The sequence below is a fragment of the Musa acuminata genome, chromosome BXJ1-3 (genome assembly GCF_036884655.1).
Source record: "Musa acuminata AAA Group cultivar baxijiao chromosome BXJ1-3, Cavendish_Baxijiao_AAA, whole genome shotgun sequence".
NCBI lineage: Eukaryota > Viridiplantae > Streptophyta > Magnoliopsida > Zingiberales > Musaceae > Musa > Musa acuminata.
Window position 1 is genome coordinate 4933627 of NC_088329.1, and position 14196 is coordinate 4947822.

General features: G+C 47.2%; 1 protein-coding gene across 1 annotated transcript; it reads right to left on the reverse strand.

Moving 5' to 3' along the window:
• Positions 1–1052: 1052 nt before the first annotated feature.
• Positions 1053–2846, reverse strand: LOC135618353 (3-ketoacyl-CoA synthase 6-like). Its single transcript, XM_065119238.1, has one exon. The coding sequence runs from the start codon at positions 2750–2752 to the stop codon at positions 1253–1255; it is 1500 nt and encodes a 499-aa protein (XP_064975310.1). The 5' UTR covers positions 2753–2846; the 3' UTR covers positions 1053–1252.
• Between the last annotated feature and the right edge of the window lie 11350 nt (positions 2847–14196).

Consider the following 14196-nt stretch of genomic DNA (forward strand, 5'->3'; position numbering starts at 1 on the left):
ATGTGTCAATGGGTGAGTAGGTCTACAGTCACATTAACCTAACCCATTAAATGTGTCATAATGGGATCTAACCAGTGTCTAAAAGATTTAAAACTATATACTTTTTATTCATCATTGCGTCTCTTAATTAATCTAAATTATATCTTGTATATAAACGGTATAAATATTGTATATAAACAATAATAACACTTTTAGTCTCGCTAGTATTATTCTAAGCCAACCTTTAATATCAATTTAAAATGAAGAAAAGAAATCACCCAATAATTTAAGTTAATCTAAATCCAAATTCAAATCTCCCAATCATCTATTCTAACATTGTTTTACGAATAATATATAATGTATTATCCGTGAAAAGATAGTATCACATATTTACATATGTTTAGTGTTTTTTTAATATCGAGATATAAGCATGATCGATAGATACTTACAATGTAACTGATACCTTGATGCTATATGATCGACACACTAAGACGATGTTGCTCGTCATATTTATGATTATTGTAAGTTCTTTGGATTCGATGTAATATGATTCTATTAGTGATATTAAGGTACGTCTTTGTGTGTTTCGTCCTCTCTATAACACAAATTCAAATACACTAAAATGCTAGTTGATATCTCGTAACTAATACTAACTTAAGTTTGACATCTTATAGATCGAGAGAATTTGAATAATTTTTTTTGTTAAAAATAAATAATAGGATATCGGTTGGCTTCGAGTCAGCATCGGAATTGGACAGCTAAAATTGGCATTAACACTTTTAAACATCAAAGCCATATAAACATCAACAACATAATTAGGCATGGAATTAAGGCATTAAATCGGCTACGGTGGCCCATCATCACTCAATGATGAACACATAGGGTGGGGAAGCAGCTCGAAGGCAGGGGAACATAGGTTCGTGGGGGGTGCGAAGAAGGCTTACTATTAGATTTATAGTCGGCCTGCATGCAATGAAGATACCGAGTTGTGCGTCCTGAGAATTGAATGCGAGCTCAGTTAGATTCTCCCCATTCGAATGCTTTGAAGCCATATCGCGAAAACGCCATTATCATACCAGCTCAGGCCATCACAATGCATTCATAACATCAACCAGACGTGGTACAGTAACATGCCATGCCACTGTTCTGTCGTACCCCCAACACAGAATATTAAAGACGCCATGAAGACTGGCCGAGGACACTGTAGATATGACATAAAGAAGAGAGAGAGGATGGATTGATGGACGCATGAGAGGGGGTGAAAGCGGTGGAATTATAGCAGCTTTACGACCTCGGGGATGTGCACGGGATAGCGGTGAATGCAGTCGGACCAGGGGCCGTCGACGGGGGTGGCGACGGTGCGTAGGGAACGCCACACGGCGCTGTTGCACTTGAAGCCGCTGCCGAAGCCGATCATCCAGACGCGGTCGCCGCGGCGCATCCGGCCCTTGGCCTCGATGTAGCCCAGCTCGTACCATAGCGAGCTGCTCGACGTGTTGCCGAAGCGGTGCAGCGCCATGCGGGACGCCTCCACGTGGGCCGCTGACAGCCTCAGGTTGAGCTGCAGCTCGTCGATCACCGCCCGCCCGCCGGCGTGGATGCAGAAGTGCTCGAACGCCCGTTTGAAGTCCGGGATGTACGGCTTCCAACCCCGGGAGCCCAGCAGGCGCCGCGCCACCAGGCTGGCCAGGAAGCGGAGCTGCTCCGTGACCGGCAGCACCAGCGGTCCCACGTCCGTGATGTTGGACCGCAGCGCCTCGCCGGCGATGGCCATTAGGTCCTTGGAGAGTTTGATCCCGGAGTTGCCGTCCCCGTCCTCCTCCTCGTAGACGCAGCGGTACGCCCGGTCGTCGGCGCCCTTGTGGGTGCGCACCACGTGGAGGAGGCGGTACTTGGCGCGGGCCCGCTCCCGGCGGCGGTTGGAGAGGAGCACCGCCGCGGCGCCCATGCGGAAGAGGCAGTTGGGGAGGAGCATCGACCGCTCGTTGCCGGCGTAGTAGTTGGGCGTGATAATCTCGGTGGAGACGACGAGCGCGTACGAGTTGGGGTGCGCCTGGAGGAGGTCGCGGGCGAGGTCGACGGAGATCAACCCCGCGCTGCACCCCATCCCGGAGAGGTTGAAGCTCATGATGTTGCTGCGCAGCTTGTACTTGTTGATGATCATCGCGGACAGCGACGGCGTCGGCGAGAAGAGGCTGCAGTTAACGACCAGGATGTCGATGTCCTTGGGCTTGAGGCCCGTCTTGGCGATGAGGTCGTCGATTGCGGAGAAGATTACCAGGTGGGCCTCGGCCCGGGACGCCTCCATGGAGGGGCACGGTGGGATATAATGGTTGGCCGGCGGGAGGCAGGTCTCCTCGCCGAGGCCCGACCGCTCCAGGATGCGCACCTGGAACCGGACGCTCTTCTCGTCAAAGAAGGGCATCAGGCGGGCGTGCTCGAAGAAGGTGGCGAAGGGCACGCGGCAGTTCCTTGCCGGCTGGAAGCAGGCATAGTCGACCAGGTACACCGGGCGCGGCCGCGACATGAAGTAAGCGGTCGCGACGAAGACGACGAGGAGGACGGTGCACAAAGCGTGGATGGCATTGATGCCGAGGGACCTCCAGAGGGAGACGAGCTCGTCCGGGCCGATCTTAGCCGCCTCCAAGAAAGCGGCCACCATGACAGGAATGAGGAGGAAGGTGAGCATGTGGTTGGCCAGGTACTGGTACCCAAGCTTGACGTACTTGAGCTTGATGGAGCTCAAGAACTGCGGCAATGGCTCAGCCGGCATCTTCTAATCTTTCCAGCTAAACAAGGCAAGATCGAAAAAGGAGTGCAAACAGTCGAATCGGGCGAGACGCAGCGCTCCTCGATACCTAGTAGAAGAAGCAACGGTACGGGGATTTATAGAAGGAGGACATGGCCATGGATCTGCAGACCGCAATGAATGGGGAGGCAGCTCGGTAGTTCGAACTTGATGTTCGCTGTCCGGCCTACTGTGAAAACAACGTCCTTGGGATCTTCTATTGTGGTTATTGTTATAATATTTGTAATTGCAGTAAGGAACGGCTGCGATAGCATTACATGTCGTACTCGATCCATTTCTTTAAGATCCCGAACCACAACCCCGAGGCATCACCACAAATGCACCGCCCATCGCACGAGCCATGGACCAGAGATGTGCATGCGCACGATGTCAACCACAATGTCAGCCATACTTTATTGGGAGATCAATGTCACCCACAATGTCCGCCATGCTTAAATTGGGAGGCCAAGCAGCGTTCAAACATGTCAACCTGTAAAGTGGGTGATTAATCAATCACTCTTAAATATGGGTAGTTGTGCAGTGCCCAATTTCACATAAAATATAATAAATACATCCAAAATTATATATAACATACCATAAAACATTCGCCTACCAAATCCACTTACTGAGTGGTAAAAAGATCTGATTTGTGGTTGAATGATTCTGCCAATCCTATGATTTGTTTATAGATTTAAGGACATAATTTGAGATGAAGGATGATCAATACAGTACTGGAGATACAAGGATGAGTTGGCCAGTGGTCCAAGATGTAACCATAGTGCGTGTGCATAGTTAAGGTGCACAGTCATAGCAGGGGTGATAAGGGTAAAAATGACGATGTGACACGCCATGACGTTAGCCGACGTCTCATGTCTCGATCGGCGCAACTGCACTCGGTTAACCGAGCCGGAACATTGGTCGAGGCGCATTAACACCTAACTTAGGCTTGGTTCTTCACGCCACGCCAACCCCATGTCAGACGCTATCAGCCTGCCTCCTGCAGGCAGCCACATCAGGTAACATCACACTCATCTATAAATACCTCAGAGTTCTAAACGAATGGTGAGGAGGACGAACTCACACACAACACTTGTATGGAGGCATCTCTTACTCCAAAACCCTCTCCACATCGCTAACTTGATCGTCGGAGGGGTCGGGTCGAGCTCCCGGCCCGACCTGTGTGCAGGTGCGAGACGGTGCTGCCTCTTCCCGGCGCTGCGGCGGAGCTTCCTCCCGACCCGACCTACCGACCCGACCTCCCGACTCGAACCATCGTGCTCGGCCGCCGGGAGACCCCGAGGGACGCCGCCCGAGATCCCCGACATCCGGATCCCCGAACCAAGCCGCGTCGGCCCCGAGGCCACGGCTTAAAAAGTTGTTTCCCACAACAAATTGGCGCTAGAAGGGGGGGCCCGAATGTCGAGGGATCCTCAAACTGATCCCGACAAACTCCCTACCGAGGGATCGTTCTTAGTAGGGGCGCAGATCGTGCGTGACGGGCCGCGGGCTGACGACCTCCCCGCGACCTCAGAACGCTACTGGCGTTCATTTGACAACCCGGATCTGCTTCCGCCCGAGGGCGCTCCGAGCGTCCCCTCGCCGGTGTCGTCCGAGGCCTTTCACGACCTCGCTCGTCAAGTCCGAGCTCTGACTGATATGGTGCAAACCATCATCCCACTCGTCTCCCAACCGACACCCCCGCTTATGACTCAGCCGCTACGGCAACAAGAGCCTCCCGCTTGGGCCCACATGACGCTTCTAGAGCCTCCCGCTTTGCCTTGGGTCCGACCGACCCCATGCGGGGATCCAGTGATGGCAGACCCGAGCAGCCCCCCGGAGCCCGAAGTATTATCTCCGGAGTCAACGGACTCTCTGCGAGCCCAGCTATGCTTTCTTAGTCAGCGGCTCGACGAACTAGAGAAGGAATTTCGCAACTCAAAGGGAGAGCTCGGGATGGACACATACCGAGGATCTCCGTTCGCACTAGAGATACGATATCACGCGGTTCCCCCGAACTTCCAGCTCCCTTCTTTGGACGCATACGACGGCTCCACTGACCCAGCGGACCATGTCGCCTCTTTCCGTGCCCAATTGGCACTGTACGGAACGTCTGACGCTTTAATGTGTAGGGTGTTTCCCACGACCCTGGGGGGTCCGGCCCGCACATGGTACAACGGCCTGAAGATCGGCACGATCACCTCATTCGGCCAACTCGCCAAGGACTTCGAGCTCCACTTCACAGCCCATGCCCGGCCAAAGCCCTCCGCGGCACTGCTCCTCGGATTCAAACAAAGAGAGGACCAGCCCCTCTCACATTTCGTGGATCGCTTTGCCACGCAAATCCGGAGCTTACCGAACACTCACCCCTCTCTGTTAGTGCAGGCGTTCATGATAGGCTTGCGACCTTCCAGATTCTGCTGGTCCCTCGTAGAGCGACCCCCTACCACAGTACCAGATATGTGCTAGTCATAGGTGCCCGGCAAGCCAATCACGTGAGTGATGGCACGTGTGACTTGATACAAAATCTTTTTGCTTATTATATTTTGACGTATATCACTTTATAACTATTGCATATGTGCATATATATATTGTGATGTCCTTGGATTTGTGCAATGGGAATCGGATCGTGATGAGATCACGATAATGAGATCGATTCACCTTTAAACACATATCCTAAATAATTCCGGTCATAGGTTACTCGAGAGGGACATCATGATAACTAGATAGACTGGTGTGCTGTATACCCGTCCATATGATGGATGCAGTTGGTCTCATAGCTGCTCGTGTAGGGACACTAGGGATATAGTACAGGTGCTCATTAGAGAATGAGTTAACTGATTGATCCGCTTACGAAATGCTGGATGGTTGATGATGCCTTATTGTCAGACAGCGATTCCATAGTCCTAGTGGTGTATCTGGTCCTTAGACTTGAGACACCAAGGATGTCCTGTATGAGTGCTCCACTCTTTGATACCAGACTTATAGGTTTGACTGTCCCAGATCTAGTACAGCTGGTCATTGGGAGTGGTAGTCGACCTTACGAGGGCTATTGAGTGTCGATAGAAGATCATCCACTCTCGGCGTCATGAGAGGAATATCCTATGTGTTCTTGCTCAGACAAATCCCTGGCCAGGGTCATTCGGGTTGAGAGAGAAAGAGTTCTCCGGGAGAATCCGATTAGAGCGAGACTCGAGTAGAAACCATATGGGTCTGACAACACCATGCTCGATATACGGTCTCAGTGATATTAGATGGATAAGGGATTATAGGTACACGGTAACTGAGGACAGACAGGTCCAATGGATTGGATTCCCCTGTATCGTCTGGGGACTACGGCGTAGTGGCCTAGTACTTCCGTAGTCGATGAGTCAAGTGAATTATTACAGAGATAATAATTCACTGAGTTAGAAGGAGTTCTGACAGGTATGACTCACGGCCAGCTCGATATTGGGCATAGAGGGTCACACACATATGGTAGGCATTGCGATGAGTAGAGGTTCGGATATGAGATATCCGACGGAGCCATTGTCTTATTGGATGCAGATCCAATACTTAATAGGGGAGGACCCATTAGGGTTTGACAGGGGACCTCTATAAATAGGAGGGATTCAGAGCCTCATAGGCTAGAGCCTTTGCTTGCCTTTCCTATTCTCCTCTTCCTCTCCACCTCAAAGCAGGCCTGGAGTCTTGAGGAGCGTCGTCGCAACTCTGCTGTGTGGATCACCGCTAGAGAGGAGGACGCTTGACCTCCTTTACCCTCTCCTAAGGATCTGCAAGGAAACAGGGATATACGATCTCCCTAGGTAACACAATCTACTCTATACGCAGTTTCATGTTTCGCGGATTTTTGCGCACCAATCTTCGCACGACGACGAACATCTTTTTGGGAATCGGGGATTTTGTTTTCTTGTTCTTCCGCTGCACATGTGATGTCGCCCCCATGATTTCCCAACAATATGCTTCAGCGAGCTAACCGGTACATCGCTACGGAAGCTTGGGTGACCGCAAGGAAGAGGAGTGACTCTGGGCAACGGGCCCTGTAGCAGCGGTCAAGCATCCGTAGTGGCTATCCGGTGTAATCCTCGTGCAAGGAATCTAGCCCCTGCCTCAGTCTCTTCCAAGCGAAGGCTCCATGTTTACCTGACCGCCTCTTGGCTCACGGTTAGCTTTGGCTTAACCCCCCTCTTTTTTGCATTCGCACGACTCGGTCTTAGACGGCCCGAGTCCACCTCAATGCGGCCTGCGCGCCTGAGCGGTGCCCCTCGGTCGCAGCCTGCTTGCGCCGAGCACCTCGGCCACACACTGCCGAGATCCACCTCGGCGCGGCCTGTCCGCCTGTGTCATGCTACTCGGTCGCATGGTGCCCGAGACCACGTCCGCGTGCCCTGCCCGCCTGCGTCGTGCTACTCAGCCGCATGGCCCTCACGACCACGCCTGCGCGGTCTGCTCGCCTGTGTCGTGCTCCTCGGTAGCATGATGCCCCACACCTGCGCGGCCTGCCCGCCTGCGTCGTGCTCCTCGCTCCCATCATCCCCGAGACACACCTGCGCGACCAGCCCGCCTGCGTCGTGCTCCTTGGCTCCGTGTTCCCGAGACACACCAGCGCGGCCAGCCCGCCTGCTACGTGCCCCTCGGCCATATTCATTGCCGAGTCCATCTCAGGGCGGGTTGCTCACCTGGGTCACGTCCCTCGGCCGCAGCCTGCCTACGCCGAGTTTCTCGGCCACACGCTGTCGAGTTCACCTCAGCGCGGTCTGCCCGCCTGAGCGATGTCCCTTGGCCACACCGCCGAGATGCACCTCAGCGTGGTCTGCCCGCCTGAATCGAGTCCCCCGGCTTTTTGCCATATCCCTCGGCTACGTGTTGCCCGAGACCACACCTGCGCGGCCTGCCCGCCTGCGTCGTACTCCTCGGCTCTTCGGCTCCGTGCCGCCCGAGACTGCGCCTGCGCGGCCAGCCCGCCTGAGTCGTGCTCCTCGGCTCTTCGGCTCCGTGCCGCTCGAGACCACGCCTGTGCAGCCAGCCCGCCTGTGTCGTGCTCCTCGGCTCTTCGGCTTCGTGCCCCTCGCGACACACTTGCGCGGCCTGCCCGCCTGCGTCGTGCTCCTCGGCTCCATGTTCCCGGGACACACCTGCGCGGCCAGCCCACCTGCGTCGTGCTCCTCAGCTCCTCAGCTCCTCAGCTCCATGTTCCCCGAGACCGCGTCCGCGCGGCCCACCCGCCTGAAGACAGAAGCCATGCATCGGTCTCCCCTCGTACAACAGCCGACGATAGCTCCTTTCGGGAGGGGGGGGGGAGGGGGAATATGATAAGGGTAAAAATGGCGATGTGACACACCATGACGTGAGCCGACGCCTCATGCCTCGATCGACGCAACTGTACTCGGTTAACCGAGCCGGAACACTGGTCGAGGCGCATTAACACCTAACTCAGGCTTGGTTCTTAACGCCACGCCAACCCCATGTCAGACGCTATCAGCCTGCCTCCTGTAGGTAGCCACATCAGGTAACATCACACTCATCTATAAATACCTCAGAGTTCTAAACGAATGGTGTGGAGGACGAACTCACACACAACACTTGTATGGAGGCATCTCTTACTCCAAAACCCTCTCCACATCGCTAACTTGATCGTCGGAGGGGTCGGGTTGAGCTCCCGGCCCGACCTGTGTGCAGGTGCGAGACGGTGCTGCCTCTTCCCGACGCTGCAGCGGAGCTTCCTCCCGACCCGAACCACCATGCTCGGCCGCCGAGAGACCCCGAGGGACGCCGCCCGAGATCCCTGACATCCGGATCCCCGAACCGAGTCTCGTCGGCCCCGAGACCGCGGCTTAAAAAGTTGTTTCCCACAACAAGGGGTATATCGGATAACCTGAACATGAAGTTAGAAGAAGAGGAGGGAACCCAAAGGAGAATAGGTAGATGAAACTTTGGAGAGGGTGATGGATTTTAGACTGATATTTTAGATATTGAAAATTTCTCAAAGGAGAATAGCACATAAAACCCTGCAAATATTTAGATATTGCAAAAAAATTATCCTAAAATAGTTAAGAAATTTTAGACTCTTTTGTTTGTAATTTTAAATTTTAAAAGGATCACAAAATGGATTTTCATATATTATTTAGGCATATTTTTCTAATGTTTAGATAATTTTGAAAGTTAAAAATCTTGACATGAACTCAAATAGATGATGATCACATATGAACCATATCATCTCAATATATTTGATATCCACCTCATCGGACACATTTCCACTCCTCCCTATATATAAAAAAAACAAGTTAAAATGGTATTTATCAATTTGTACAATTCTATTATATTAACACTCACTTTATTAAAATAAGAACATATCAACTAGCCTAATTATTTAATATATTTATTCAGATATCGTCTTAAGAAAAGTATATTATCATAAATAAAATATAATAGAACATTAGAAAATTCTACACTCAGTCCATCTACGTTTATATTATATATATATATATATATATATATATATAATTTTTTAAAAACTAGTGTAATATACATATAGGTCTTTTGAGGTGATAAGAGACTATTTGGTCGATGGACGTACTTGTACGGTTTTGTTCTTTTCGAAGTATATGAGTTTCAAAAAACATCTTTAGGGGCAAGAAAGACCTAGCGGACTTATGAGCCATTTGTTCCAATAATCCTCAACCAATGTGGGACTACATGATCTTATCAGTGCTCCCTTATGTATGAGAGCCAAGGTGTATGGTTTGAGAGCGAGTTTGCGCAACCAAGATACAGGCCTCGGGCACTCCTTCTAGTACCAATATGATAAGGGACCATTTGGTAGATTGATCATCGGTGCAGCTCGTAGGCTCGTAAGGAATTGTTCGCTTTGGACGATGGGCGTACTTAGCACAATTTTTTCTTTTTCGGAGCATATGGGCTCCAAAAGGTGCCTTTGAGGATAAGGGAGACCCAACGAACTTATCATCCCTTTCCCATACTCCTCTGGCATTAAATGATTTTATCAGTATCCCCTCTCATAGGGCCGCACCAATGATCGACCGACAAAATGATCTCTTATCATAGACTAATTTTACTTATCATCCAATCTTTTATAGCTAGTTTTTGATCCAAAAGCATCATTTTTAATAATCATTAATAATTAAAGTAGTGGGTCATCGGTTACATGTCATTCATCATCGAAGGTACATTCATTATAGTTGAGAAAATTAAACGATACACCACATGTCAGGCAATGATTTATCCACCTAAGGTACATTTATTGTAGGTCGAGGAAGACCTACCAAATGATCGGTCGACATTGCTTAACCCTTTGGTCCCCGAGGGAAACAGGGGGCATCGCAATTAAAATAGAGGTACGTACTCCAGTAGCTGGTTTGCATGCGTCACCTTCTTTGATATCAAGATGGTTTTATGTCAGCGTACAGTAAATGCAGGTTCTCCTCATGCTAATAGTTGGTATGCATGATGTTCATCGAAGGTGTTTTGATGTCGATCTGTGGCGCAACAAAAATGGAGGCACTTCTTATGTTAATAGCTGGTAATGCATTATGTTCTTTGAATTCAAGAGGATGTTTCAATGTATAGAACAATAAATATGATGTTTTCTAAATTCAAGAGGGTATGTTAATAGATTAATAATAAAAATATTGATCCGATAATATATTAGATCTATTAATCCGATGATAATATAGTGAACTCGCTTATCAAAGTCTAAAAAAACCTCATTCAATTTATATTTTGACCCCATTACAGATATGATATATATGAAACTTAGGAGAGGGAAGAATGATGAAACCTTAATAGAAAATTTCTAGTTTTTTTGTCTAAATAAATCCTAACCATTAACGTAGATGTAAAGATAAGTATATTAGATGTATGATTTTTTTCATGTTATATGAGTCATGACATATATTTAATATTGTAATGTACTGCAATTATATGAAAACCACAATGTCACAACTAACAAAATCTTTATATGAAAACAAGTGAAGAAGACTGATTTTGATTTTGATTTTGATTTTGATCCGACTAACAAAAATCTTTATCCCTCTTAATTTAGAAGGTCAAAACAGTATATTATTGTCATATTCCAAACAGTATATGTGATTTATGAGATTGAGACATATGTTGAGAATACCTCAGATAAAATAATCGTCAGCATAAAGTGATGTGAAACACACCTGCAAGTTCACGTGAGGGCCCACCGTCCGGCTTCCGCCAGCCGCAACAAGGCAAGTGACGTACCCTGCGGATACCCTTTGGCCCACCCTCAAAACGATCCAGATGTCTATGCACACCAGCGCGTGGATCCCAATGATCTGGTCCAGTGATTATGATGGTGAAGGCATGGGTACGTTCCGAACGATGTAATTGCCGATCAAACCAACGTCACTCTTGCCAGGCTTTCGGTGCCCAATCACGATCGGGTAGTTAGGGGAGTTTATGATGATGACGACGGTGAGATAAGTGCCGGTCCCACTTACGGGTCTTCCCCCCGCCGCAGGGTAGGCAGATGGGGTTATGACGTTGTTGATGATTAAGTGCGGGTTCCGTCTGGCGTCGATCTTTATTCTCCTCCCTCGTCCGGGAGGTCGCCGCCGCATCCGGCCCGGGTTCGCTCGCCGCCAGCTGCCTCCGCCTCTCCAGGAAGATCTCCTTCCTCTCCCACTTCCTCGAGGAGATCCGCGACTCCGCCGCCAGATCCGGCGACGCCACGCAACCGCCTCCCCCGGAGGCGGCCTCCTCTTCGTCGCTGCAACCATCCGCATCTCATCTTGCTTGGATGATCTCTTGATGGCGCTCGTGGTAGCCAAGAAAGGAATGAGGGCCGGTCGAGAAGTGACCCTAGTCCTCTGAATCGTAAGAGATGACTGTCATAAGTGTGTATGGTTATTATGCTTTAACTTCTCGTCGGATCTCCGGCTTCAAGCCCTCAATGAAAATCCCGAATAACTTGGTTTGATACTTCTGAATAGTGGAGGTTTGTCGGATCTTTGCTAGTTGTCCATCAGTATTCTCGTAATCAGTGTTTGTCGGATCTTTGCTAGTTGTCCATCAGTATTCTCGTAATCAGTTGGTTCGAAGCGGATCAATGGTCATTTTTTGAATTTGTTGTCATGAGAGGACTCCATGAGTGTGTTCAAACTAGTCAAATCACTGTATGGCATCCCCTTCAAGATGTATAGCTGTAATTTCCACCATAGATGCGTCCGCGATTTTGTGATATATTTTTTTTTCTCAACCGCCCCGTGCTTGCGCGAGGCCTACGGTCGGTGTGTGACCGTCGCGACGAACGACCGTCAACCACAAAGCTAACATTGACCAGAGTCTGACAACATCCTTTCCAATGCCCTAACATTGAAGACGACTATAATCCGAATGTGTGAACGATGCATGATCACATGCTTCGATCGAAATAGAAATAATAATTAGATATAATCAAAATAAAATTAATATATAAATTGATATTATTTCTTTAATAATCTTTGATAACTTAGATATTAATGACATTATTTTGATATAAATTATAAAAATATTTAATATCAAGATTAAAATTATTTACTCTTTTTCTATTTTTTTTTATTTTCAGGAGAACAAATGATTTAGAAAAAGTAATTAGGAGATTAGTTCTCATCAAATTCATCTCTTAAGGTATCCAAACATAATTAAACTTCTATTCTATTTGTTGATAACTAGCATTAATTAGGGCTATAAAATCAAGCACTTTTTCATATAATTAGACAAGCATTACAAGAGAAAGATGGTGAAAAATCACTAATTGTTCCATCTTCATGTGGCCAATTTGAACTTAGATTGAATGACATTCTATTTTTCTCATTTTTTGATCCATTTTATCGCTAAGTGATATATAATCATTCTGTCTGTCGTTTGGACTATTTTACTGGCCAAAATTTAGTCATGCTTCCATTTCCTTTCATGAACTTCATATTGCAGATATGCAATGTCATCTGCAATATGAATACTTTCTCATCCTATCAATTATTGTATTTACGCTTCTCTGGATCAAATGTCTTTTTAGGACGATTTAATGGTCAATCACATATGTATTTGTTTCAAAAATCTTGTTCTTGTAGTGGCATTCCAATCCTAACAATGTGACAGACCATCGGGGCTTTTGTTCAGACTTGCACCACTTTTCCATGCACTACTGCTTGTCTATTGTGTGAATCTTGCAAAAAGGAGCACAGACAGAGGCAAGGCAGAGGCCATTCCAGTTCTTGTGAAGCTGCTATCAGCTAATGACCATCAAATTCAAGACCCTTTGAGCAATGGCATGATCGATGAGGCACTCGCCACATTATCACTTCTTGTAAGCCACCAAAGGTAAGATGGCGATTGCCAAGGCTAACACTATCCCACTTCTGATAAGGGCTGCTAAGCACCATGCAAGAAAGACGATGAGAAGAACTTGGCATGCATATGGAGTTAGGTGCCTTGATGCCACTGACTGCACTTGCAAATCGTGCCACTTCTCTCATGGAGCATCTTAGAAAGTTGCAGATGATATGGCTGAATTATGCATTCTGGTATTACTTACTGAGCTATTGTGTGTGCTTGAAAGCTAGCTTGCCTAAATTATCAGTGAAAATTGTAGATGCCAAATCCATTTATGTTGCCTTTTTCTTTTCATTATTTGATTATGTGCAAAACTTGTAAGGATTATTGAGTATCTTTTGCTATTCTCCAACTTCATGTATTGATCTTGTAATGATTTTGGATATTCTGTTTACATATTGACGCAAAACTTTGCAGTATAACAAAATGTCACTCTTTTGTATTATTAAACTTCTCAATTTGCGTATAAATAATCTATTAGATCTATTATTAATCTACCTCTGCTAGTTCAAATACTGAAGATAATCTATACATTAACTCCTTGAAATATACCGACTGGGCAAGAGAGATTGGGACGACGGATACTGGGAATGAGTATGACTCAAACTGATCAAGACTAATGTTGATGCCACTAAATATCAATACAAGTCAAGTCTAATATAAATCAATTGGATCTTCCAAACACTTAATAATAAGTCTAACAAATTAATATTTTCATAACATATCTTCCTTTCACATGTTGGTTGATTATCTCTGTGCTCTTTAAGAAAATATTCACTTATATTCAAGTCAACGTGTAGTTTAATTTACATTACTTGACTCATCTATTTTAGTGAACTTAGATTAATCTATTTATTCTTTTTTTGGGTTCAAACTCTACTTGATTCGCTGTTAATGTTGAAAAAGTTAAAATGGTGAGCCTGAGCCAAATTCATCAGAATTAACATGCATAAAACTAGACACCAGATTATGACACTCGACTTTTTTTTTTATGAGGTACCAATTTATTAAAGCTTCGTTCTCAGGTTAAATTGAGAAAAATTAACCATAATTTTGAGAGATATACATGTAAT